Source organism: Aquarana catesbeiana, linkage group LG04 (assembly GCF_042186555.1).
Source record: "Aquarana catesbeiana isolate 2022-GZ linkage group LG04, ASM4218655v1, whole genome shotgun sequence".
In the NCBI taxonomy this organism is placed as follows: domain Eukaryota; kingdom Metazoa; phylum Chordata; class Amphibia; order Anura; family Ranidae; genus Aquarana; species Aquarana catesbeiana.
The window spans coordinates 537,387,375-537,412,586 of NC_133327.1; the positions used below are offsets into that span (position 1 = coordinate 537,387,375).

The 25,212-nt window shown below is 43.3% G+C and overlaps 1 protein-coding gene across 1 annotated transcript in view; it reads right to left on the reverse strand.

Moving 5' to 3' along the window:
* Positions 1–25,212, reverse strand: part of VTA1 (vesicle trafficking 1) — a 362,316-nt gene that overhangs the window by 155,525 nt on the left and 181,579 nt on the right. Inside the window, exons 3-4 of the mRNA XM_073627853.1 lie at positions 21,413–21,540; positions 2,096–2,171 (exon numbers count right to left, since the gene is read on the reverse strand). Coding sequence (XP_073483954.1) covers positions 2,096–2,171; positions 21,413–21,540 — 204 coding nt within the window. The remainder of the gene's footprint in view (positions 1–2,095; positions 2,172–21,412; positions 21,541–25,212) is intronic.

The following is a 25,212-nucleotide window of genomic DNA, read 5'->3' on the forward strand; positions in this document are numbered from 1 at the left end:
AGGAGAGCCGCCGCCGCCTTGTTGATTTGAGTGCCGGGAACATCACAGCTTTAATTTCAATAGCTGTGTGTTCCCCACTGCATGCCGTCACATACAGCCCCTCCCCCCTGTCCGGTGAACTTTGATAGACAGATCACCCATCCCATGATTGGCTGAAGAGGAGGGGCTGAATGTGACGGTGCGCAGCGGGGAACACACAGCTATTGAAATGAAAGCTGTGATGTTCCCGGCACTCAAATCAACAAGGCGGCGGCGGCTCTCCTCTCTCTTCCCCTGCACAGGAAAGCTGCAATAGGATCACAAGCTGCAATGGGGACACTGGCTGAGGACACAGGCTGCAATGGGGACACTGGCTGCAATGGGGACACAGGCTGGGGACACTGGCTGCAATGGGGACACTGCAATGTTTAAAAACAGTCACTTTCGGTATCGGTTTCAGTTCTCGGCCTAGTGTTTTTTCCGGTAATTGTAATCGGTAATTTCAGTAATGGTTTCGGCACCATAAAACCCATTCGGTGCACCCCTAATTTACATGAATGAGACAAACCATTTAACACTAGCAGGTGTGCTTAAGTGGTCGGCTTTTTGTTTATTCATGTAAAATCTTTAAGGAATTATAAAGTGTGAGCTGGAGTTTGACTTTGATTTGTTATTGCATTTAAATAATACGTGAAACACTAAACTCTCCCCCAGACTGAAATGCTGCTGTGCCTCCTGTGCTCCTACATCCAAAGTGGTGCCCCACTAATACAAGAGATGTGTTACTGGCCAGATCACCAGGTGAAAACAGAGGGGAAATAGCCAAAGTAAAACTGAGGCAGCCACCACATTTAATTACTGGTATCCTGCAACATAATACATTTTTGGTTTTGGGTTTAAAGTGGTTCTAAAGACTGAAAGTTTTTTACCCTTATACATTCTATACATGAAAGTAAAAAAACCTTCTGTATGCAGCGGCTCCCCCCAATCCTTACCTGAGCTCCCTCCGATCTAGCGATGTTCACGATTAATTCAAAGGTATGGGGCCTGTCCCTCCTCATTGGCTGAGACAGCAGCAGAGCCCATTCGCTTCCACGGCTGTCAATCACAGCCAGTGAGTGAGCCAATGAGGAGAGAGCGGCCTGAAGATCGCTCTAAATAGGTACTTACAAGCCTCGTTTTTAGAAAATATTTATACAGTGCGATATACCTGAGTATCATAGAGGTGCTGGCAGTGACCATTTAAAAGTTTTGGATTTCTACTAATAGCGGCAGGGGGGGGGGGGGGGCGGGGGGGACGGAGACACACAACAAGGAGCTGACAGGCAGAGAGGAGAGGATGAGGGGGAGAGAGAGGAAAGCTGAGTTGCGGATGATGGAGGGACGTACCCTGACCACGGTGGTCAGGGCTCAGCAGCCCTGATTATCGTGGTCAGTACAGAGAGGGGAATAGAGGAAGTGGCAGGTTCAGGCAGATTTTTTTAGTTTAGAGGGAGGAAGATTACACAGCACAAGCACTGTGCTGTTAAATATGCTTTAAGGGACCAGGATATAAATTTTTTGGGGGGGTAGCAAACACTTTAAGATAAAAAGCAACAGCCCCCTCATCCCCCCTAATACTTACCTGAGGCCCATTTTTGTCCAGCAAATGTCCACGAGTGTTTCGGCCGTCCGGGACAGTGTCTCGGCCGTCCGGGACTCTCAATCCTGATCGGCTGAGACACAGCAGTGGCGCTATTGGCTGCTGTCAATCAAAGTAATTTAGGCAATCAGGAGAGAGAGGGGACGGGGCCAATCCACAGCTCCGTGTCTGAATGGAGACAGAGAGCTGCAGCTTGGCTTGGGTGCCCCCATAGCAAACGTTTCTTGTATTGTGCTCAATTTATTAAGCTAAAAACCACTGACGGGTTTATCACTGGCTTAGGTAAATCAGGAGTGACTGCTATACTAGCAGCACATTGTTGTCATTTTGTCAGCTGACAAGAATAAAATACTTATCCCTGTAATTTTTGTGACAGTATGATAAAAACAGAGGTAGAATGACAGAATCTGGTGAACAGTAAATTGTAGAAACAATAGCTGTCCTATCACATGTGTGAAATAAAACATAACTCACCTCTTCAGTCAGCTCGCCAAATACAGTTAATGTGTCAAGCAAAAGGCTAGCTGTGTAGAAAGACTTTATCATGTTTCTGGAAAGAAAAGAAAAAAATGTCATTAGCATTATGAGAAAGAAATCCGTTAAACTAGTAACATTAAACAAATTCACTAAAACCAACTTTCCAAACAAATGTTAACACAGCTATGGGCTAGTCGTCCAAAAGTAGTTCAGTCATTTTTTCAAGTACTCAGGACACAGAAGCCTTACTATAATACACATTCATGTATCGCAGCATACCTGCATTTAAAGTGTATGTTACCCTAACATTTCATATTTCCGATACGTATTTGTGATACCGTGTACTTCTGTATCCTTTTCTCATTGTATTGCTTCCTTTGTGAAAAAAAACCTGGTAATCCTGCCTTAACAGGTAAGGGTTCACATATACAGTGGGTATACAAAAGAATCACCCCCCTGTTTTTGTATTATCCAGCTGTATTTACTCAGTGCAACTTGTAATATCCAAATGAAAGATATATCAACATGTCAGAAAAAATATCAAAACATAATCACTGAGTTGGAAAAAGGACATCCCCTTGTGTCGGTATTTTGTTGAACCACCTTTTGCTATAAATACAGCCTTTAGTCTGATGGGATATGTCTCTACTAACTTTGCACATCTAGACTCTGCAATATTTGTACTCTGTTCTTTGAAGAAATGTTCAAGTACACTTGAATTTGATGGACTGCAGTCTTCAAGTCATTCCACAGGCCATGCACCCACTGCGTGCTTTGGGTCATTGTCATGTTGGAAGGTTGGAAGGTAAACCTTCTTCCCATTGACAACTTTCTGGCAGAGGGCAGCAGATTTTTCTCAAGAATATGATGGTGTTTTGCCCCATCCTTATTTCTTATATCCTGACAAGTGCTCCTGTCCCTGCTGCAGAGAAACACCCCATAACAGGATATTACCACCTCCATGTTTTACTGTAGGAATGGTGTTATTTGGATGATGAGCTGTATTGAATTTCCGCCAGACATATCGTTTGGTGTTGAGGACAAATAATTCAGTTTTAGTCTCATCTGACCAGAACACCTTTTCCATGGGGCCTCAGAACCTTTGAGGTGCGTTTCGGCGAAGCTCAGTCGTGATTGCCTGTGGCCTTTCTTAACCACTTAGGGACCGCTCGCTGCAGTTGTTCGACGGCTGTTTGAAGTGAAATATCGTTGTTATGACAGCAGATAGCTGCCATAACCCCGGTATCCTCTTCAACAGTGGGCGGTCCGCTTACAGATAAATGTGGTCTCAGCATGGGATTCACCACAAGATCACTTTTAATTGGGGGTGGGAGAGGTCCTGTCATGCTTTTTTCTATTACAAGTGATGTTTACATTTTCTTGTAATAGGAATAAAAGTGACCTAAACATTTTTTTTAAAAGGATAGCGTCAAAAAAAAAAAAAAAAAAAAAAAAAAAAAAGAAAAAAAGAAAGCAAAGCGCTCCGTCATGCATACATAAGTCTCGCCCGCATATGAAAAGGGCGTTCAAACCACACGTGAGGTATTACCGCAATCGTTAGAGCGAGAGCAATAATTCTAGCACTTGAGCTCCTCTGCAACTCAAAACTGGTAACCTGTAGAAATTTTTAAACGTCGCCTATGGAGATTTGAAGGGTCAAAACTTGTCACCATTCCACGAGCAGGCGCAATTTTGAAGTGTGACATGTTGGGTATCAATTTACTTGGCGTAACATTATCTTTCACAATATAAAAAAAAAATTGGGCTAACTTTACTGTTGTCTTATTTTTTTTATAATTAAAAAAAAAGTGTATTTTTTCACAAAAGAATTGTGTTTGTAGAACTGCTATGCAAATACGGTATGACAAAGTATTGCAACGACCGCCATTTTATTCTCTAGGGTGTCTGAAAAAAAAAAATATAATGTTTGGGGGTTCTAAGTAATTTTCTAGCACAAATAAATGATTTTAACTTGTAAACACCAAGTCTGAAAAATAGGCCCGGTCCTTAAGTGGTTAAGGAGTGGCTTTTTTCTGTAACCCTCCCATACAAGCCACATTTGTGCAAAATTTCTGACATGCACACAATGACCACTCTTTTTTCATATATTCCTGCGACTACTTCAGAGTTGCTGTAGGCCTCTTGGTAGTCTCTCTGACCAGTTTACTCCTGGCTCTTTCATCCAGTTTGGAGCGACGTCCTGATCCAGGGAGGGTCTGTGTTGTTCCACTTCTTAAAAATAGACTGTGTTTCTAGGCATTCATAATGCCTTTAAATTTTTTTGTATCCATCTCCTGGCTTGTGTCTGTCCACAACTTTATCCCAGAGATCTTTTGACAGTGCCTTGCTACCCATAGTTGATTGTTTCAGTTGCACTACCAGGGACTGAATTGCTTCAGGAAAGCTATTTTCATGCTGAGCTCATCAAAATGACCACAGCTGATCACAGTTGGAAGTCAAATGGCTTTGTGCGCCATTGAAAAGGTGATTGACTACACTTGATTGAGTTTACAAGTCATTAGGAGGGGGTGATCCTTTTTCCAACTCAGTGATTCTGTTTTTGATTTTTTTTTTATCTTTTTTCTGACATGTTGTGGTTATTTTTCACTTGGATATCATAAGTTGCACTAAGTAAATACAGCTGGATAAAACAAAAACTGTGTTAGTCTTCATTTCAGGCTGCAAAGTAACAAAATGTGATTATTTTAAAGGGGGTGATTCTTTCCTATACCCCTGTACTTTGGCTTTCCAGTTTATTTAAGCAAATAAGTCTGATACTTACGGTATCTACCCAGGTAAACTGCAGCAAAGTAACATTAGTAGATAAATAAAAAGTATTAGAGCACCCATGGGCCTCTATGGGTCTTGAGCGGAAGTATGTATTCAAACATATGTAAGTCCAACATTTTCAAAGGAGTGCAGCACATCTTTTTCAAGACCTCCTGTGATCCAGTACACCCGAGGTTGGCAACCTGTCAATCGCGATCTACCGGTCGACTGTGGCCAGGTGACGGGTAGATCTCATCTCTGTATTGCTGACCCATGGCTAAACTGCTCCTCCCCAGTGGTGAGAAGTCAGGGGTAGAGAAGGAGAGAGCTGTGCGGGCAGATCAAAAAGAAGAGAGCCGGAGAAAGCTGGGCGGGCAGATCAAGGAGGAGAGCAGCAGCAGAGAAGACCTGCTCAGGTACTGAGCTACCTCTTTTACTGAAGCAGCAGGTGTGGCCTTACTGGGGCTGCTGAGGCTGTCGGATCAGAGAAGGAGAAAGCCGGGTGGGTGGATCAGGGAGGAGAGAGCCCAGCAGTCAGAACAGGTGAGGAGAGAGCAGGGCGGGCAAAGCAGCGGAGGAGGGAGCTGGGCAGGCGAAGCAGCAAAGGAGAGAGCCGGACAGGCGGAGTAGTGGAGGAGACTTGCTCTGGCACTAAGCTACCTCTCTCCCTGAAGCAGCACTGCAGGTGTGGGCTCACTGGGGCTGCTGCGGCTGCTGAATTTTCTTTAGCACTGTGTAACACAAAGAAAAAAAAAACTGAAATTGCCGTAGCAGCCCCACTGAGCCCATATCTGCTGTGCTGCTTCAGTGCGAGAGGTAGCTCAGTGCCAGAGCAAGTCCCTTCCTCTACTTCTGACTTCTCATTCTGAGCTAGGTGTTTTCTGTTCTTGCAGTTTTGTACCCTGGGGGGTGGGAGGGAAGGGCTGAGGGGGTTTCTGTATTGAGACACCTAAACTGGGAAGGGGTGTCTGTACTGGGTGGTGGTTCTGTTTTAGAAAGCCGATTGGTCTGTGCTGGATGGGGAGTCTGTACTGAGGGAGTAGGCTGGCAGGGAGGATAAGGGAAGATAGGGGAGATCTCTATTCCTGAGGAATATGGGTAGGGAGTGAATTGCACTGAGCAGAAGGGGTCATTTTATACTTTGTAAAGTGGTCTGTGCATTAGGGCTTGTTCACACTAGTAGTTGGGGGCATTAAACCCCCTCAGCTGAATCACACCTCCCAACCACTCCCCCTTAGGCTGCAGAGTCAGCAGCTGGGGGTGAGCACACACTGTGGTCACGATGCTGTGGTTCATGGCCACGGAAGGAATTCTAGGTCATTACTTGTTACTGGGGGCTTGCTAGTAAAAAAAAAAAAATTATATTAATAGATAAAAATGGGCACCCCAGAGATCTTTGATCTTCTCCATGTTGTTCATGTAGACCTCCACCTGCTAATGGGTTGCCTACCCCTGCAGTACACCATCCAAATGTTGCACATGAGAAACTCGTCTTGTTTGGATACAAACTCCTGCTCAAGACATGTGAGCTCCTCTACTTCATTTGATTTATCTAGCAAAGCTTTGAACATATCATTAATACCCAACAACAATTTTTATTAAGCGTTTCAGTAACATGGCACCCTATTGGGCCCTACGTGCAACTCACTTTTACCAGGGTCAACGTTGTGTTCTTCTATAGATGTCAGTCTTGCCTACTTTATTAAAGTGCATTTAACCAAAGAAATGGCCTAACCAGAAGTAAAGAAAAAACAAACAGTATCTGTGGCACGGTTTTGCTTTAATAAGAGAAATGTAATCTTTGCTTACATCTACCTAACCTTGTCTATGGTTTTGACACCTATATTCATCTTCTTGAACAAGTTACAACAAATATATATATTTTATTAGATGGACTAAGAGCGGTTTATGTCTCACAGTAGACTTAACATGAATCTTAAGCATTTATGCTCTAAAAACACACTAGTGCTAATAAGCAGCTGTTTATTCAAAGCCATGGTAATTGGTATTATATACCATTTCCTTCCCTGCAGCAATCACTAGTTCCAGATGTGTGACCTGTAAAAATGATCTTATAAAACAACAGCACTCTCAGAGGCAAGACCTTATTACTGCTCAGAAAGAACACAAAGAATGCCACAAAATGGTAAAACCACAAGCAAGGAAAAACAAAATGGGTAAAGAGGACCTCTGTGCAAGCGCTACGCTATAGAGCCAACTTGGTGTATTTATTACTGGCAGTAACTATAACCTATGAAAGAAAGATGCTAGAATTTGCAGGTAAGAGGTTTAAAGGCTGAAAGGTACTATTAAAATATAAATATTAAAAGAGGAGTATGGCCAAGGCTTTTTTTTTTCTGGGTCACATGAGTGCACTTACTTTTGCACTCCTGTGACCCAGAATCAGCTAAAGTCTGCTGTCGGCTGACATCACAGAGTCCTATGAGGCTCTGAAAGGACCCCAAATAATAAGGTCAGGATCTACCCAGATGCATGACTGGTAGCCTGCTCAGCCTCTCAGCACGCTGCTGAAATCCTGAGCCCACCCTCCTCAGACCGGCGCTTTGGTGAAAACGGGGGGCAGAGCAGAGATCGGTGACTGACAGTCACTGCTCTCTGCTCAGAGCGGACCGAGAACTGAGCGATCAGCAGTCAGGTTCTCAGACTTAGAGCAGGCAGAGGACAGATGCAGCATCATACCAATGTTGCAGCAGAGAGGTGAATATTTATGATTATTTTTTTCAGAACCTCACACTTCTCCTTTAACGTGGAGCAGATATTTGCTGCAAGCCCCGTCACAACGTCATCTTATGACGAAAAGCGTAGGGTGGAAGGACGTGCTGACGTCAACACGCAACTTGAATCCCGGAAGGACAGGCTGCTGCTATTCAGCCAGTCGGCTTGTTGGTTTTTAATGCAAATACATATTCTCCTTGATGTAAGTGTAATATTTTATATGGGCAGCACAGTGGTGTAGGGGTTAGCACTTTCACCTAGCAGCAAAAAGGGTCGCGGGTTCGAACCACGACACTATCTGCCTGGAGTTTGCACGTTCTCCCTGTGACTGCGTGGATTTCCTCCGGGTACTCATGTTTCCTCCCACTCTAAAGACATGCTGGTAAGGTTAATCGGATCCTGTCAAAAAATTGGCCCTAGTATATGTATGAATATGTGTTAGGGACTGTCACGGAACGTCCCACACTCCGCTTGAGTGCATCCGTCATATACCACTTCCTCCCAGTCTGTATACAGATATCAGGTATTCCAACCTCTCTGAGCACAAAACAAGGCGACACTTGCTTGTTGCTAACATGAACTGACTTTTTTTTAGAATCAAAATTACAAGACTTTATATGCCGTTGGAACCTCCTCTAACTAAATAACTGTAACCTAATTAGCCTAATTAACATGAGCTAATTAACTAGTCCTTTATACAGCCTAGGTGACTGAGACATGACCTATTGCCCAGACTGAGTTAATTATCACAGGACATTTTCTCACAATAGCAGCAGCTCCAATAGGAGTTGTCCCGTCTCCTACATTGTATAGAGGACAATGTGATCAGCTCATTCAATTAACATAAACACAGGTAGTTAGAGTTGATGACACCAGCATCTCCTCACAGGATGTGTCCCAACAGTATGAATCAGTCTTATCAGCAGGGGGCTGCTGGAGGAGTCCCCCCTCCCTCTTCTGGAACACAAATCCCAGATGACCACAGCAAGAAGTCCCCAACAGAATCAAACAACATACAATATATACATATATACACGACTGAGTCCAATTAGTACAGTTCAGACTGGATTTCTAATTCACCTCACAAAGAGTACTGTTCCATTGAAAATCCAGGGCCCATAATCAAAAGGCAAGAGGCTTGCATTCAGTCCTCTCCAACAGCCTCTGTCCCGGCTAGGTCTGTCACAGGGACCTTAGGTTGTAAGCTCCTTGAGGGTAGGGACTGATGTGAATGTACAATGTATATGTAACGCGTTCAAATTGACAGCGCAATACAAGTACCTGAAATAAATAAATGAAATATGCTTTGAATAAAGTTTTTAAGGATTTTACACTATGGCGAGCCTTTTGTATTTTGGGGATCTCCGGTGATAACGTCACCCGGATGATGGGTCCATATGCCCAAAGAGGTTTCTCGGATGGTTAACACCCTGGCTGGGTTTAGAGCCGCCACAAGTGTTACAGACCTTACGTGATGGGAGATCTGTGCAAGTTGGTAAGCAAGCACTCTGTTTATGGTGGAGGTGATAGTTGAAGGATCACACACTACAAGGTGGCGGATAGTCCTTAAGAATTTTTTTCATTACATTTGGACTTTTAATTTTATCACTTGTGTTTGTATTATTAGCGCAACTCTTTATATGAACATATGACGTGGGACTGTGCTATATCTCACAGTAAAGTTTGCTGCTTTTTGATGTTTTGCATTTAATTTAGACTATTAGCGCAGTTTCTACCTTGCTTGATATTAATTGCTTCAAGCCCCCTGCATGGCTAATACAAACAACTTTTTTTTCTATTTTGTTTTCATTGATGTCTGGCTATTCTCCCTGTCTGACATTCCTTTGCCTCCCCTCCACTCTTTCATTGTGTTAGCATGTTATTACAAAAAGTGTGTAAATAAAGTTTAAATTATAGATAATATGTTATCGCTTTCTCCAGAACTGGTGTTATACATCACATCCTGTAAAGCAGGAATTGTCAAATCACAGTTCCATAAAAATGTCACCTGGCAACCAGAAAATGTTGCCTCTGCTCTAAAGCCAGTAGTACTGACAGATCTGCAGCAGACCTGCATAGGACCAGAGATCTGCTGATCACTGGTGCAATGCTTTACAGGCTCTAAATAAATAAATGCACTTTTTTTTTACCTGCAAAAAAATAGGATTTTTATAACAGCTTACCTGTAAAATCCTTTTCTTGGAGTACATCATGAGACACAGAGCAGCCATAGTAATTATAATGTGGGTTATAGGCCACCTTCAGGTAATGGACACTGGCACACCCAAGACAGGAAGTTGCCTCCCTATATAACCTCTCCCATACAGGGAGTACCTCAGTTTTTGTAGCAAAGCAATAAGTATCCCAACAAGAGGGGAGGGACCTCTGTGTCCTGTGATGTACTCCAAGAAAATGATTTTACAGGTAAGCCGTTATAAAAATCCTATTTTCTTTATCGCACATCACGGGACACAGAGCAGCATAGTAATTACTATGCGGGACGTCCCAAAGCAATGCTATTTGAGGGGAGGGAGACACAAACAATCAGGGTGCCATCAGACTTGAGGACCTATACTACTGCCTGCAACACACTGCGCCCAAAGGCAGCATCCTCATGCCTTTTTTACATCCACCTGATCTAGTGAATGTATGGACCGAAGATCAAGTTGCGACCTTGCATGTCTGAGTCATGGAGGCTTTGGTGATGCACCGCCCATGAAGCACTTACTGCTCTGGTAGAGCGTGCTCTAACTTGAAAAGGCGGAATCCTCCTTTTCAAACCATAAGCCTGAATAATAACCTGCCAAATTTACTTAAAAAAAAAAATAGTACATTTCGACACTGCCTATTCCTGGGCCCTTCTGGCAGCACAAACAAAGCATCAGTCTTCCGTATCTGAGCAATTGCTTTCAGATAGACTTTAACCGCTCTCACTACATTGAGAGAGTGTAATAATCTTTCTTCTGCAGAATGGAGTTCTGGAAAAAATGAAGTTAGGGAAACATCTTTGGTTCATATGAAAACTAGATACTACTTTAGGTAAAAATAGATGGGTGAGGACGCATCACCACCTTATCCTTAAGAATGATTAAGTATGGCTCTTTACAAGAAAAGGCTGCCAACCCTGGAACTATTCTTGTGGAAGTTACCGGAACCAGGAACACCAATTTTCCTGTCACAAGGATCAAGGGGACATTTCGCCAGGGCTCAAAAAAAGGCTGACCTTGTAAAGCCGACAAAACCACACTCAATTCCCACGGGCACAAGGGCGACCCAACTGGCAGATTTATATGCGTTACCGCTTTTATAAAGGCCCGGACCAAGAATGTGAAGCAAGCGGCTGAGATTAGACCCTTGATAGTACTCACGGCTAACTTCATTTCTGCCCCTAATTGTAGGAAGGCGAGAACTCTACTTATGACATACTTCTGAGGATGCCATCTTTTGGTTTCAAACCAAGAAATGTAGGCCTTCCAGACCCTATAGTAAATGGTACCAGAGGTCGGCTACCTTGGATTAAATCTGGGTAGTTACTACTGAACCTGAAAGCCCCCTACTCCTTAGAATGTGGTTTTCAATAGCCAAACTGTCACATTTAGCACTTGTAAGGCAGGATGGGACACTGGCCCCTGCGAAAGCAGGTCTGGCCGAGATGGAAGAGACCAAGGGTCCCCTTACTGCCATCTTTAAGATTCCTGCATACCAGGATCTACTGGGCAACTAGAATTACCCGCTTCCGTTCCTCCCTGAGCTATCGTCGGTACCAGCCTCCCGGGGGGGGGGGCTGCGTGCCGTGAGCAGAGGGGGCACCGCCCGCCTCGTCGGGGGGGCAGCGGAGGCGCTCGAGAGGCGGGTAGGCCCGGGCCCTGCTTAACAGTCACGGTAGCAGCTGAACTGGAGGGAAGATCCGTGAGAACTGATCCTAAGAAGTCATTAAAGCATCCGGCCCGTAGGCGAGTGGATCCCTTGTCCTCGACACACAGCTGTCCAACTTCTTGTTGAATCTAGATGCTAATAGATCTATGTCCCCCTTTCTGGCATATGGCTAGAAAGACATCGGGATGTAAAGACCATTCTCCCGGGAACTGTTGGCGGCTCATAAAAACTCGCCTGCCAATTCTTCACCCCTGGGATAAAGATTGCAGATAGGCAAGGAACATGTTCCTCTGCCCAAGTCAGAACATGGTTCACCTCCCTCTGGGCTGCATGAGTTTTTGGTGCCCCCTTTTTGATGAATGAAAGAACCCACTGCTGTGGCATAGTCAGACTGTATCCTGATGGGACAATTCCGCAACCTGAACTAGGCTATTAGAGCCAGAGTACTGCACGAATCTCCAGGATGTTGATGGGCAAGGACTTTGCAGACTCTGACCATTTCCTTTGAACAGTGGTCTCTTCTAGGACTGCTCCCCAGCCCCATAGGCTGGCATCCGTTGTTACTATTTTCCAAGTAACCTGAATGAAGGATTTCCCTTCCTGAAAATGCCTGGTTATCAACGACCGAGACTCTGGCGCACCCTTGGGGCCAGATTTATTGGAAAATCCAAGGCTTAGGCCTTCCTGTTCCAAGCAGACAGAATACTGTATTGCACCAGTCTTGAAACTGGACATAGGGACCCGCTTCAAATGAAGCCAGCATCTTCCCTAGCAACCTCATGCAAAGGCAAATGGAAGAACCCTTCCTCGCTTTGACCACCTGGACCAGTGTCCTTATAGTATTGATTTTGCCTGGGGCAAAAATACTCCTTACTGATCGTAGGGTTGATTTCTCTAGGTTGAGAATCCAGCCCAGGTGTTCCAGATAACTGACTGTACGGGACACCCTTGGTTTAACCGTGCCACCAACAGAAGACCTGCTGCTGTAGATCAAGATATGCCATTACCGCTATACCCTGGCCTCTTAGTCTTGCTAGTACTGGGCCAAAACTTTTGTAAATACCCAGGGAGCGGTGGCTAACCAAAAGGGCAAGGCCACGAACTGAAAGTGGAAATGTTCCACCGCAAAAAGCAAACATTTCTGATGAGCGGGGAAAATTGGCACATGTAGATATGCATCTTTGCTATCTATTGATGCTAGAACTTCTCCTCCCCATAGGGTGGATACGACTGACCGAACTGACTCCATGCGAAAAGAGCAGATGTTTAGGAAGCGATTCAGATCTTTGAGATCTAAAATGGGTCTGACATCTCCAATCGGTTTCGGTACCGTGAAGAGATTTGAATAAAACCACATACCCTGCTTTTTTTGAGGGGGTCTCTGTGATTACACCCGGAGACATCAATCCCTCCTCGGCCGTAAGCGTCCGGGCGCCTGGCTGGACGTCACCCTCGCGAGGGGCACCCGGGCTTGAGGCTTCCAAACCTTCTGAGCCCCCTCTGCCCCTTCCGGGTAAGGGGCGGCGGGGCCCATGTGGTACCCGGCTCGGTCTTCCGGCGGACGGGTTCTTCTTCGGGCCGGAGGGGAGGGCTGCTCAAAGCAATCTAGCGCCAGACATAAAGGCCTTCTTTTCATAGGGTCTTTGGGGAGTAGCCTAGAGCTACCACAGAGATGACCAATCCGTCAAGGATCGCTTCTTGCCAAGCCCCTGAAAAAACCACAGAAGTCTTCCCCCCACCTTGATTGAGCAGGGGCGCCCCCTCATAAGGAGGCCTTGGGAGTCTGTTTTGTAGGCTTCTCCCCTCAGGCAGTTCTGTAGTTTTAAGCAAATAAACACATAGGTAAATAGTTCCAGAAGAAAGCACGTACATACAGTGGGGACGGAAAGTATTCAGATCTTAAATTTTTCACTCTTTGTTATATTGCAGCCATTTGCTAAAATCATTTAAGTTCATTTTTTTCCTCAATGTACACACAGCACCCCATATTGACAGAAAAACACAGAATTGTTGACATTTTTCCAGATTTATTAAAAAAGAAAAACTGAAATATCACATGGTCCTAAGTATTCAGACCCTTTGCTATGACACTCATATTTCACTCGAGTGCTGTCCATTTCTTCTGATCATCCTTGAGATGGTTCTACACCTTCATTTGAGTCCAGCTGTGTTTGATTATACTGATTGGACTTGATTAGGAAAGCGACACACTTGTCTATATAAGACCTTACAGCTCACAGTGCATGTCAGAGCAAATGAGAATCATGAGGTCAAAAGGAACTGCCTGAAGAGCTCAGAGACAGAATTGTGACAAGGCACATATCTGGCCAAGGTTGCAAAAAAAAATTCTGCTGCACTTAAGGTTCCTAAGAGCACAGTGGTCTCCATAATCCTTAAATGGAAGATGTTTGGGATGACCAGAACCCTTCCTAGAGCTGGCTGTCCAGCCAAACTGAGCTATCAGGGCAGAAAAGCCTTGGTGAGAGAGGTAAAGAAGAACCCAAAGATCACTGTGACTGAGCTCCAGAGATGCAGTCGGGAGATGAGAGAAAGTTGTAGAAAGTCAACCATCACTGCAGCCCTCCACCAGTCGGGGATTTATGGCAGAGTGGCCCGACGGAAGCCTCTCCTCAGTGCAAGACACATGAAAGCCTGCATGGAGTTTGCTAAAAAACACCTGAAGGACTCCAAGATGGTGAGAAATAAGATTCTCTGGTCTGATGAGACCAAGATAGAACTTTTTGGCCTTAATTCTAAGTGGTATGTGTGGAGAAAACCAGGCACTGCTCATTACCTGTCCAATACAGTCCCAACAGTGAAGCATGGTGGTGGCAGCATCATGCTGTGGGGGTGTTTTTCAGCTGCAGGGATAGGACGACTGGTTGCAATTGAGGGAAAGATGAATGCGGCCAAGTACAGGGATATCCTGGACAAAAACCTTCTCCAGAGTGCTCAGGACCTCAGACTGGGCCAAAGGTTTACATTCCAACAAGACAATGACCCTAAGCACACAGCTAAAATGACGAAGGAGTGGCCTCACAACAACTCCGTGACTGTTCTTGAATGGCCCAGCCAGAGCCCTGACTTAAACCCAATTGAGCATCTCTGGAGAGACCTAAAAATGGCTGTCCACCAACGTTTACCACCCAACCTGACAGAACTGGAGAGGATCTGCAAGGAGGAATGGCAGAGGATCCCCAAATCCAGGTATGAAAAACTTGTTGCATCTTTCCCAAAAAGACTCATGGCTGTATTAGATCAAACGGGTGCTTCTACTAAATACTGAGTAAAGGGTCTGAATACTTAGGGCCATGTGATATTTCAGTTTTTCTTTTTTAATAAATCTGCAAAAATGTCAACAATTCTGTGTTTTTCTGTCAATATGGGGTGCTGTGTGTACATTAATGAGGAAAAAAATTAACTTAATGATTTTAGCAAATGGCTGCAATATAACAAAGAGTGAAAAATTTAAGGGGGTCTGAATACTTTCCGTCCCCACTGTATGTATACAGCTTTAATGTATGCAGCATGTATCAAAGCAATATGCCTCTATGGAAGCGTGCGTTCATGGAAGCATGGTCCATACAAATATGCTTTTAGGCAAAATATGAACAGTGCACACTGTACAGCCGCATTCATATAGCACGTGCCATGGAACAAGTATCTATGCAAAGCATGCGTTTATGAAACGTGTTATGCCACATTACACAACACGTATCTATGCATTCCTATGCGATCATGAGGAATCATGTATATTTATATAACAATGTATTAACATGCCTCATTATGCAACCATGCATCTTTAGGCGATCATGCAACTTTAGATCAACGATCAAGCCACTCTGCATGATCAAACATCCTTGTATGATCAAGCATCCTTGTGCGCTCAAGCACCCTTGTGCTGTCAAGCATCTTATGTGATCAAACATCCTTGTGCGATTAAGCACCCTGTGCGATCAAGCATCTTGTGCGATCAAGCACCCTTGTGCGACCAAGCACCCTTGTGCGACCAAGCACCCTTGTGTGATTATGTAAACACCACACATATCCATCCAAACATGTATTTTTAGGATCATGTTATGCGATCACGTGTTTTTATGTGATCACTGCTGCTCCCTTGCTTGAGGGCCCTGTGTGGGGGAGGGAGATCTATCGCATTTCTTTCCACTCTGGGAAGAGAATGCGATTAAGCAGTTAACCTCTGTAGTAACTAGGGTTGCACCGATACCGAGTATTTGCACAAGTATCGGTACTCGTGCAAATGCACCGATACCTGAAACTGATACTTTCAGGCTCGGTTCTTTGAGCTGTCAGTGGGTCTCCCCAGTGTTAAAGAAGTCCGGTAATTGGAGCTGCCAAAAAAAAAGCACCCGGCAATGTTTATTAACAACATTGCTCAGCCCTGAAACACTAAAATAAAAAGAAACATTGTTTCTTTTTGTATATTTCTGTTTTTTCATCTGCAGATCAAAGGGATGAACAAATGTTCCTCTGTTTAACCCCTTAATAACCCTTAATTTACTCTAATCAGCCTTAATTAACTCCCTATTCTCCTCCATTTAAGTATTCTCCTGCTTTTTTTTTTTCTTTTGTTCACATCTATTTTATAAACGATAAACAATTAAAACTTTTTTTTTGTTTGCTTTGTTAGTGAATATTTTTACACATATATATTAACATATAGTTACACATTTCAGATTGAAAAAGCGCTAAATCAAAAAAAAAAAAAAATTTATTTCGTTTGTAAATAACTTTTCAATGCTTTGAAAAAAAAAGTATCGGTACTTGTACTCATTGTAAAAAAAATGGTATCGGTGCATCCCTAGTAGTAACCCAACCAAAGTGGAGGACAAAACGTCTTCAGTAAGGCCCCTTTCACACATGCGGACAGTATGTCCGTATTTCATCCATCCGTTTTCGGATGAAATACGGACATACATGCATCCCTATGGGATAGCGGGTGTCAGCGGATGTACATCCGCTAACACCCGATGTCGTCCACCTCCGCTCTCGTCCGATTCTGCGGACGGAAGAAAATCCTATTTTTCTATCCGTCTGCAGAGCGGATCGGAGGAACACGGACAGACGTTCCGTGTTCCTCCGATCCCCCATAGGAGAGAGCGGGTCCCGCCCTGTCATCTGCCTGCTCAGCTGGGGAAAGCGGAGCGATCCCCGCTGAGCAGCGGATAAACACGGGGCGGATCAACACGGATCCGTCCCGTGTGAAAGGGGCCTAACATAAACAGGGGCTGGAAGATTGGAAACAGCTGTTGCAGCTGACAATCCCAACGGCTCACCCTGATTAGCCACCTCTGGTCTTTCCAAGCATTAAGGTACTGTGGAGGCATGACTAGAATCCTCAGAGCCTGATGGAGATGCCTTTGAAGCCTTTCTTTGAGGTGTTTGTACCCTTCTTGGAAGGTACTAAAGTAACAAGCGCACCACCTGCTGAGCTATAGTCCAGCAAAGAAAAGCTGCTATTAATGCTCAGCCTGATGCTAAGTAAATGTGTCCTGGGAATGCCTGTATGCACCAGCTTTACATGACCTTACTGCTCCTGTATCCGTTCAGCCAACTGCACTGTATGCTTAAAGGCTGTCTTATGGGCTGTGTGATACACGTGGATGCTGGGTAACGCACGCGGCGCTGTGCTAAACCGCACCCCATTTCCCTCCCCCAACACGCCCATCTCTATTACTGAAAGATTATGCTTCCCGTGGGCGCCGTTCGGATCTGCCGATCGGCAGATCCAGCATGGGGGGGGGGGGGGGAGGAGGAAAAAACGGGGAGCTGCCATGACGCCCACAGGGGGGCGGGGGGATGAGGCACAGGCCATCCGCCATAGCCTCCATCACCCCTGCTCCCGGGGAGGAAAAGAGCCTGCATGTAAAAGGCACACTTATCCATGGCTTATCCAGGAATCCCCCCTGCAATATCCTCCTGGTGGCTGAGACTATGCTGTCTCCTTTCTGACACAGAGCGAGATCTGAGGAACAAGTAAAAGGTATGTGCTTTTACACCCTCTAGTGGTAGAAACTAGGCATGACCACATTTACTCAAAAAAAGAAGAAATCCATAAGTACATTTAAAGTTTCTTAGGATTCTTCACTTACCTTTTCCCCGCCGCAGGATTCTGCTGGTAATCAGACAGACCCAATCTTCACTCATCACGGCGGGCTACGTCTAAAAAACCTTCAAGGACCAGGTCCCTTTTTATCAGGGGTCCACTCCCTTGGACCTGTATAGCACCCTGCCAGAAAACTTTATGGTATTAGATGCATAACCAAAGTACTGGATCCCAGGGTCCAGCCCTCCAAGGAGAGGCGTTACAGGCAAAACCTCATTCTTCCACGAGGCCCCCAGGTACCATCCAGTTTGTCCTCAGTGGCAATTTGGATGGAACCGGTTTGCAAAGGCTGTTTGATCCAGTAAGGATCCTTCCAGAGGAGCTCTTCATAGCACATCTTCAACTGTGACGAACACCTTAGACACTGCGAAAAAAACTGAGGTACTCCCTGTATGGGAGGGGTTATATAGGTAGGCAACTTCCTGTCTTGGGTGTGCCGGTGTCCATCACCTGAAGGTGGCCTACAACCCACATAGTAATTACTATGCTGCTCTGTGTCCCGTGATGTACGATAAAGAAATGTGCATTTATTATTTATTTTATACTATATTTTTTAAAGTTAATATTTACTGCATAAAGTAGCTGTCACTATTGTAATTCTTCTAAGAATGCTTCTTGCCTTGCTATCTCTGTCTTCTATTCTTTCACTAACCTGGCTTATTCACTTACCTGTAACAAGCATGAAAATTAAAAACAATGAAATCGGAACTCCTGATCTGCATACTTGTTCCAGGCCAATTCCATTTTCAGGAGTGCTTGATAATGGCAGCCTACATATGCCTTTAGGCTAGGTTCACACTGATGCGATTTCAGTGATTTTGTCACGGAACGTCCCACACTCTGCTTGAGTGTTTCCGTCATATACCACTTCCTTGTAGTCTGGATACAGATATCAGATATTCCAACTGCTCTCAAGCATAAAACAAGGCGAGACTTGCTTAGATGCTAACATGGACTATTTTATTTAGAATCAAAATTACAAGACTTTATATGCCGTTGGAACCTCCTCTACAATACAATTGTAACCTAATTAACATGAGCTAGTTTACTAAATCATTTACCCAGACTAGGTGACTATTCAATACATATTACCATAAACATCAACACAGGGTTAATTAGAACAAACAACAATGTGTGGAATACCCTTAGAACCTGTGGTAAGCCAGACTAGACTGTTCGTCTCCTAGCCAGTCCTGGAGGCTAATGTGATCAGCTCACTCAATTAACAGGTTGAGTTCTGAATCAAACAAACCAATAATAGTCTCTACATACATCCTGGGAGATATTGTGGACAAATATTACTGTCCCATTTTAAGTAGTCCAAGATATATTTTCGCACTCACCCTGTGCCAAGATAGCACAGGGTGACTTAGACATAAGAGGTGTATGGGCAGCTGAAACAAGGGCATCCCCTACTTTTCAAGGGATTCTGAGTTCCACGGGCCCTCCCGTCACTGATTTCAAGGACTACGTCCAGCGTGACCTGATGCGGGTTCAGCTACGATTCCAATGTGTTTTGGATTTATGGCCTGGGGTCTCTCTCTCTAAAGCAGGTCAGAAACAAATCACAGACTTGTACAAACTGAACTAGAATTGCATTATCTTTCAACGGCTATGCGTTTTGCATGCGGTTTCCATTCAACTATATGGAGTTCAAAAATCACACTGCACTAAGTTTTCCTTGAACAGTTAAGTGCACCAGTAACTCTCCACCCTACAACATTTCAGTTTGTTTACCTATCTGAAAAAGGCACTATTAATCTTACTGAGATTCCTCATTGTCGCTAACTGAACTGGCAGACAAACACACAGTTACATTTTAAATACAAAAACTATTATGAAAAAGGAGAAAAAGCATATAGATTTTTTTTTTTTTTTTATTGCTAGCAAGTAGGCTTTTATTACAAACTTGACTTTGTATGTCTCTTCTGCAATAAAAGCGTAGGACCCACTAATTCAGGGGAACTTTGTCGTAGTAAGTGGGCTTAGCACTATATGACCATATAGTGTGACCAAACCCCTGTATTTTTTTAATATGTTCAGGTGTTTTTAACTAGCCTTGCAGGATAAATGTCACTTTTGTATGTGTGCGCTGTAATCGTTTTTTCTGTCTGTATGGTCTTATGGCTGCACCAACTCTTATGCATTTTTTAGGGTGTGCCCCCCAAATCTTTGTTTTGTCTAGTTTATAGATTCTGACCAAATCCCTTTGGGCTGGAGCAACCCCCAACCCCCGCCCCCCCCCCCCCCCCCCCCCCCCCAATCATTGCCTCTTATTAGTGTCCACCTGTGTTATAGGAGGAGTCCTTTAATTCTCCCATTTAGAGGAGTGTATGCTCCCATGGTTCAGAGAAGTAGGATCTTTCATTTTATGGATAGCGTAGGGCCCACTAATTCGGCGTACTTTGTCGCAGTAAGTAGGCTTAGCACTATATGACCATATAGTGTGACCAAACCCCCGTATTTTTTGAATATGTTCAGGTGTTTTTAACTAGCCTTGCAAAATAAATGTCATTTTTGTATGTGTGCACTGTAAACTTTTTTTCTACCTCAATAGATCCGGTGTTCTGACGAGAAAGGTCTCCCCATCGGATAGTGTCCGCCCTGTACTGCACAGGCGCAGCGCTTGCGCAGTACGGAGGACAAAGGAGACGCGGAAAGTCTCCGAACATGAACAGCTGTTTATGAGCTCTACACAGCGCCTGTGCAATTAATAGTACATTCTGTCACACGCTCCCGATGCTCGTGGGGGTGGATTTCTCAAATGGGCGGATCTTTACACAACTGAAGGGTGGGTTTAGCAATGTTGATGGGCGGGTTTGGTGGACCTATTAATAAAAATTAAATCAGTAAAGTATTGAAATTGCTTGTGTTATGTATGTAACATTGAACTACCCGCCCTTATGAGCTCTAGCCATCATTGTTAAACTCCTTCAGTTGTGTAATCAGCTCTGCCCATTCTGTAGGCACACCGCCCCTTGCAGAGTACGAGCATCAGGTGCGTGTGGGAGCGTGTGACAGAATGTAGTATTTATTGCACAGGTGCCGTGTAAAGCTCATGAACAGCTGTTCATGATCGGAGACTTTCGGCGTCTCCTTTGTCCTCCGTACTGCGCAAGCTCTGCACCTGCGCAGTTCCAGGGGGGGAAACTATCCGATGGGAGACATTTCTTGACAGGACACCGTCAACTCATCCCTGATTTAATGAAATGTAAAGTGGGATGGGAATTCTCTGATTGCAAACCGAGCCATGTATGCGCAGGTCAGTGTGCAATCCCAGTATGTTGCGGGTGTTGGGAAAGGTAGCTCCCTTGCACACCCATGGTATTTACGTAATCTCAAGCCAGCTAATGAAGATGGCTGAGGGTGGCAAACCTGGAAAAAGACACTGAGATGTCAGAGATGGTGATGGAGCGAAGAGAGAAAGTGCAAATGTTCGAATGCTGGTGGAAGGGACTTTGGGAGGTAGGTGTGCCATGATAAGCAAAGTTGCATATTATGGGAAGAGCCCTGGGGGTTCCAAATATCTTTACATAGTTAGGTTGAAAAAAAAAAAAAGAAACCCATCTAGTTCAACAAATAGAAAAAGATTAAATTGAAAACTGCCATATACATCATTTTTACCCACAGTTGAAGGCAACAAAAAACCTATTAAGCATGGTCCAATTTACGCCAACGGGCAGAAAAATGCTTTTGGATTCCCCCAGAGGTAATCTGTTATTCCCTGGATTAAAAATCCTTGGTGCTATAATAAATGTTAATATACAGTATCTTTAGCTTCACAAAATATAATTGAATGTACTTACTTATGAAACCTCCCAGCTCTGTCTTCATTGTCTGCATACAGGAACATTTTCAGGGCATAATTCTCCACGTGAGCGCTGCCAACGATCTCCTGAGTTATGGACTCACAGTCTCCAAGCTGTTTCTTTAGCTGTATAAAAAAAAAGCATCCCTCATTAAACTGTTGATCATTTGGATTTAAAAATAAAATAATAATAATAATAATAATAGCAGTAATAAAATAACAATATATTCAATATGCTATAAAATACACAGACAGACCTGACCCATCATTAAAATTCATAATTCACATTAGTCAGTAGGGTACATCTCAGTATTATCAAATCACACTTTTTGAAAGGCAAAAAAGTATTCTCTCTTGTCAAGAATAATAATAAAAAAAAAAAAAAAAGAAATTCTGTTTCCATGTTCCTAGCTGCCAGCCTGGATCAAATGGCCAATCGTTACTACTATTACACTATAGCAAAAAAATGGCTGCCACAATGTGCTGATATATTTACAAATTACAATGCACATTTATATATTTATCATTTACACTTGCATAAATAAAAATAATAATATTGAAAAAAAGATACCAGAATTAAAGCAGTATTAAACCAAAAAGCAAACATTTATTATACTGTAGCTTACCACCATTTCTTAGATGTGATGGCTGTATTAGTTCTCTTTCTTTACCTTATACCTGGTGATCCTGCCATCCTGCAAGCTCTCTTGCAGATTTAGCAATTAGAGGGATAAGGCAAACCATTTATCACTGACAGGGTTGCTTACAATGATCAGGCTTTATTTATGTAAACCTTTTATCTTAAAAAGAAATGAACTGTTGCTGTAATAGCTTATAAACTGTTAGCTAGAGTTTGGCTTCAATTTGTTAGTGTATCTAAATATGCTAGTACATCTAACACTCCCGTCCCCCAGATTAACAATGCTGAAGTTCAAAGGTGTCTCTGTTGCTCCTTCATCCAAAGTAGGAGCATTTGAATACATAAACTGTTTTACTAGCCAGATTACCAGGTATAAACAAAGTAGGAAAAATCCTAAAAAGAAGAAAAGAATGCAGCCACCACATCTAATGATTGGTAAACTGCAATAAATTACATTTTTGCTGTTCGGTTTAATAACCTTTTTTTTAGTATACAGTGAGGGAAAAAAGTATTTAATCCCCCTGCTGATTTTGTACGTTTGCTCACTGACAAAAATGATCAGTCTATCATTTTAATGGTAGGTTTATTTTAACAGTGAGAGACAGAATAAAAACAAAAAATTCTAGAAAAATGCATTTCAATAAAGTTATAAATTGATTTGCATTCTAATGAGTGAAATAAGTATTTGATCCCCTATCAGCAAGATTTCTGGCTCCCATATGCATTGTTAAAGAATGTTACCCCAACATTTCAGTATCCTGATATGTGTCTGTTGTACCATGTACTTGTATTCAAAAGTATTCGGTTTTCTTTGTATTGCTTCCTTTGTGGGCCCATGCTTTCTTTTTTCAAACTGACCACGCCTGCCTCCAAATGGTAAGACTTGTGCTGACACCCCCCCCCTTGCACAGTCATTAATTGGGGAGATCAGTGTACTGCTGTTTCTCCCCCTTATAAAAAAAGGGGGATTTATTTTAATATATATATATATATACACACACACACATATACATACACACACACACACACACACACTTCTACTGTGTATATATACACACACACATAAATACACACACTTTGCCTTGCATTTCTATTTTAAAAATGGAATGGGTTGATTTCCCAAGGTAAGGGTTCCTGTGACCAGCCAAAGGTGGGCTAAAGCCCGCTGTCAGCTGATGTCATTCAGTCGGTCTAGGCTGGGGAAAGATCCAGACTTTACAGTCAAGATCCACCCAGATGCCTGGACCGGCAGCTGTCTCAGCCTCTAAGCTGCACCACTGGGAGACTGAGACAGCCGTTGCCTCCCCAGCCCGGCGAGAGGCAGAGCAGAGAAGTGAAATGAGGAATCAGAGGTGCTTGATCGCTCAGTTCTTAGTGCAGAGGTGGCGGGGAACAGATGCAGCATCGGATCGATGTTAAATCCACCTAGGTAAGTATACTTTTGTTTTTTTTTGGAAACCCTGAACTTCTCTTTCAACAATCATATATAGAAAGGTGGCAGTAGGATTACTATTTATTTCCCTCAAATGTAGCAAGTCTTGTGAACGTTGAGTCACATGTCAAAAAGGTCACATTACACACTTGTGATTCATCATCTTTACTTTTCCAGCAGGGGTAGACAACCTTGGCCCTCCAGCTGTTTTGAAACTACAGGTCCCATGAGACATTGCAAGACCCTAACAATCACAGGCATAACTCCTAGAGGCATGATGGGATTTGTAGTTTCACCATAGCTGGAGGGCCGAGGTTGCCTACCCCTGCAGTAGAGGGGTTCAGTGTTTTGCTTTACTGATGCCACAGACAACACTCTTCAAGGAAGACTGAACTGGTCAAATAATTACCGTTCTTGAAATGAATTCAACATGTTATATCAGATTTAATGCAGGTAAGGCAATGAAAACACTTTTTGTAGATCTCCCAGAAATATCTATGAAAAAATTAGCAGGTGGTAAGTGGAAAGTGTTAATTGCACTTACCTCTGTGAGTGGTATTCATTTAATGTTATCTGAATCCAATATAAGCTAGTACCATGTAAATAAAAGGAATTCACACGACTCACTCCATTGATATATATAACAGTATTCTGACATTTTTCTATTGCTTTGATGGTTTTGCCTATTTATACATTTTTCTGAGATTTCTCCAATTAGTACGTTGACTCAGATCAGAGTAAACTCATTTAAAATACAGTATATTCGTAGAAAAAAAAATTCCCATTCATAAAGATATTACTTCACATTTTTTCACCAAAATGTTGCTCATAATTTATGCAAAGCTAAATTAGGAATAATCCATTCGTTTCCAAAGGAAGGAAAGAAAAGCAGTTTTCTTCAATGTTGACTCATCAACTGTGTTCAATATTTTTCCATTAAATAAAACTACGGTCCAATCTTTTTTTTTTTTTCATTTGAAATTTTTTTCTATTTTTATTTAAGGCTAGCTGTATCCTTGTTGGGGACATTCAAACTTCTTCACTAGGTATCATGTAAAGGTCTTAATAGAATTCCGAAAAAAGTAAAAAGTTATGTAAGAAAATAGAATAAGAAAAATTGCAGTGATGTGATGGTACCTGTACATTATTTTAGAATAAAAAGACACTTAGGGGCATATTTATGAAGCAGTGATGATGGTTTTCACCAAACATGTACTGGTGGTGAATTAAAATTTGGGTAAAAGTAATTTCTTTAAATAACAAACATGTCATACTTACCTGCTCTGTGCAATAGTTGTGTACAAAGCAGCCCCAATCCTTTTCTTCTTGGGACACCTGCCAGCGCTCTAGGCTCCTCCCCTTTTCCAAGTGCCCTCATAGTAAGCCGCTTTCTATGGAGTACTCGTGTGGGCCTGATCCCAAGCCAGGCTTTGTGTGTCCATTGGCACATACAAAGCAGCCCGGCTCTACCCCGCTCCCTCCTCACAGGATTTCACTGACAGCCATAGTGGAAGCCTATAGCCAGTGAGGAGGGAGCGAGAGAGAAGAGAGCTGCAGCTCTCAGGCACAACACTGGATTGAGATAGTGCTCAGGTAGGTATTTATGGTGGGGCTAGGCAGGGGTGAGCTGAACACAGAAGGGTTATACCATAATGCAAAGAATGCATTAAAGTGGTTGTAAATGGTTGCTTTCACACTGAGGCGTTGGGGGCGTCGGCGGTAAAGC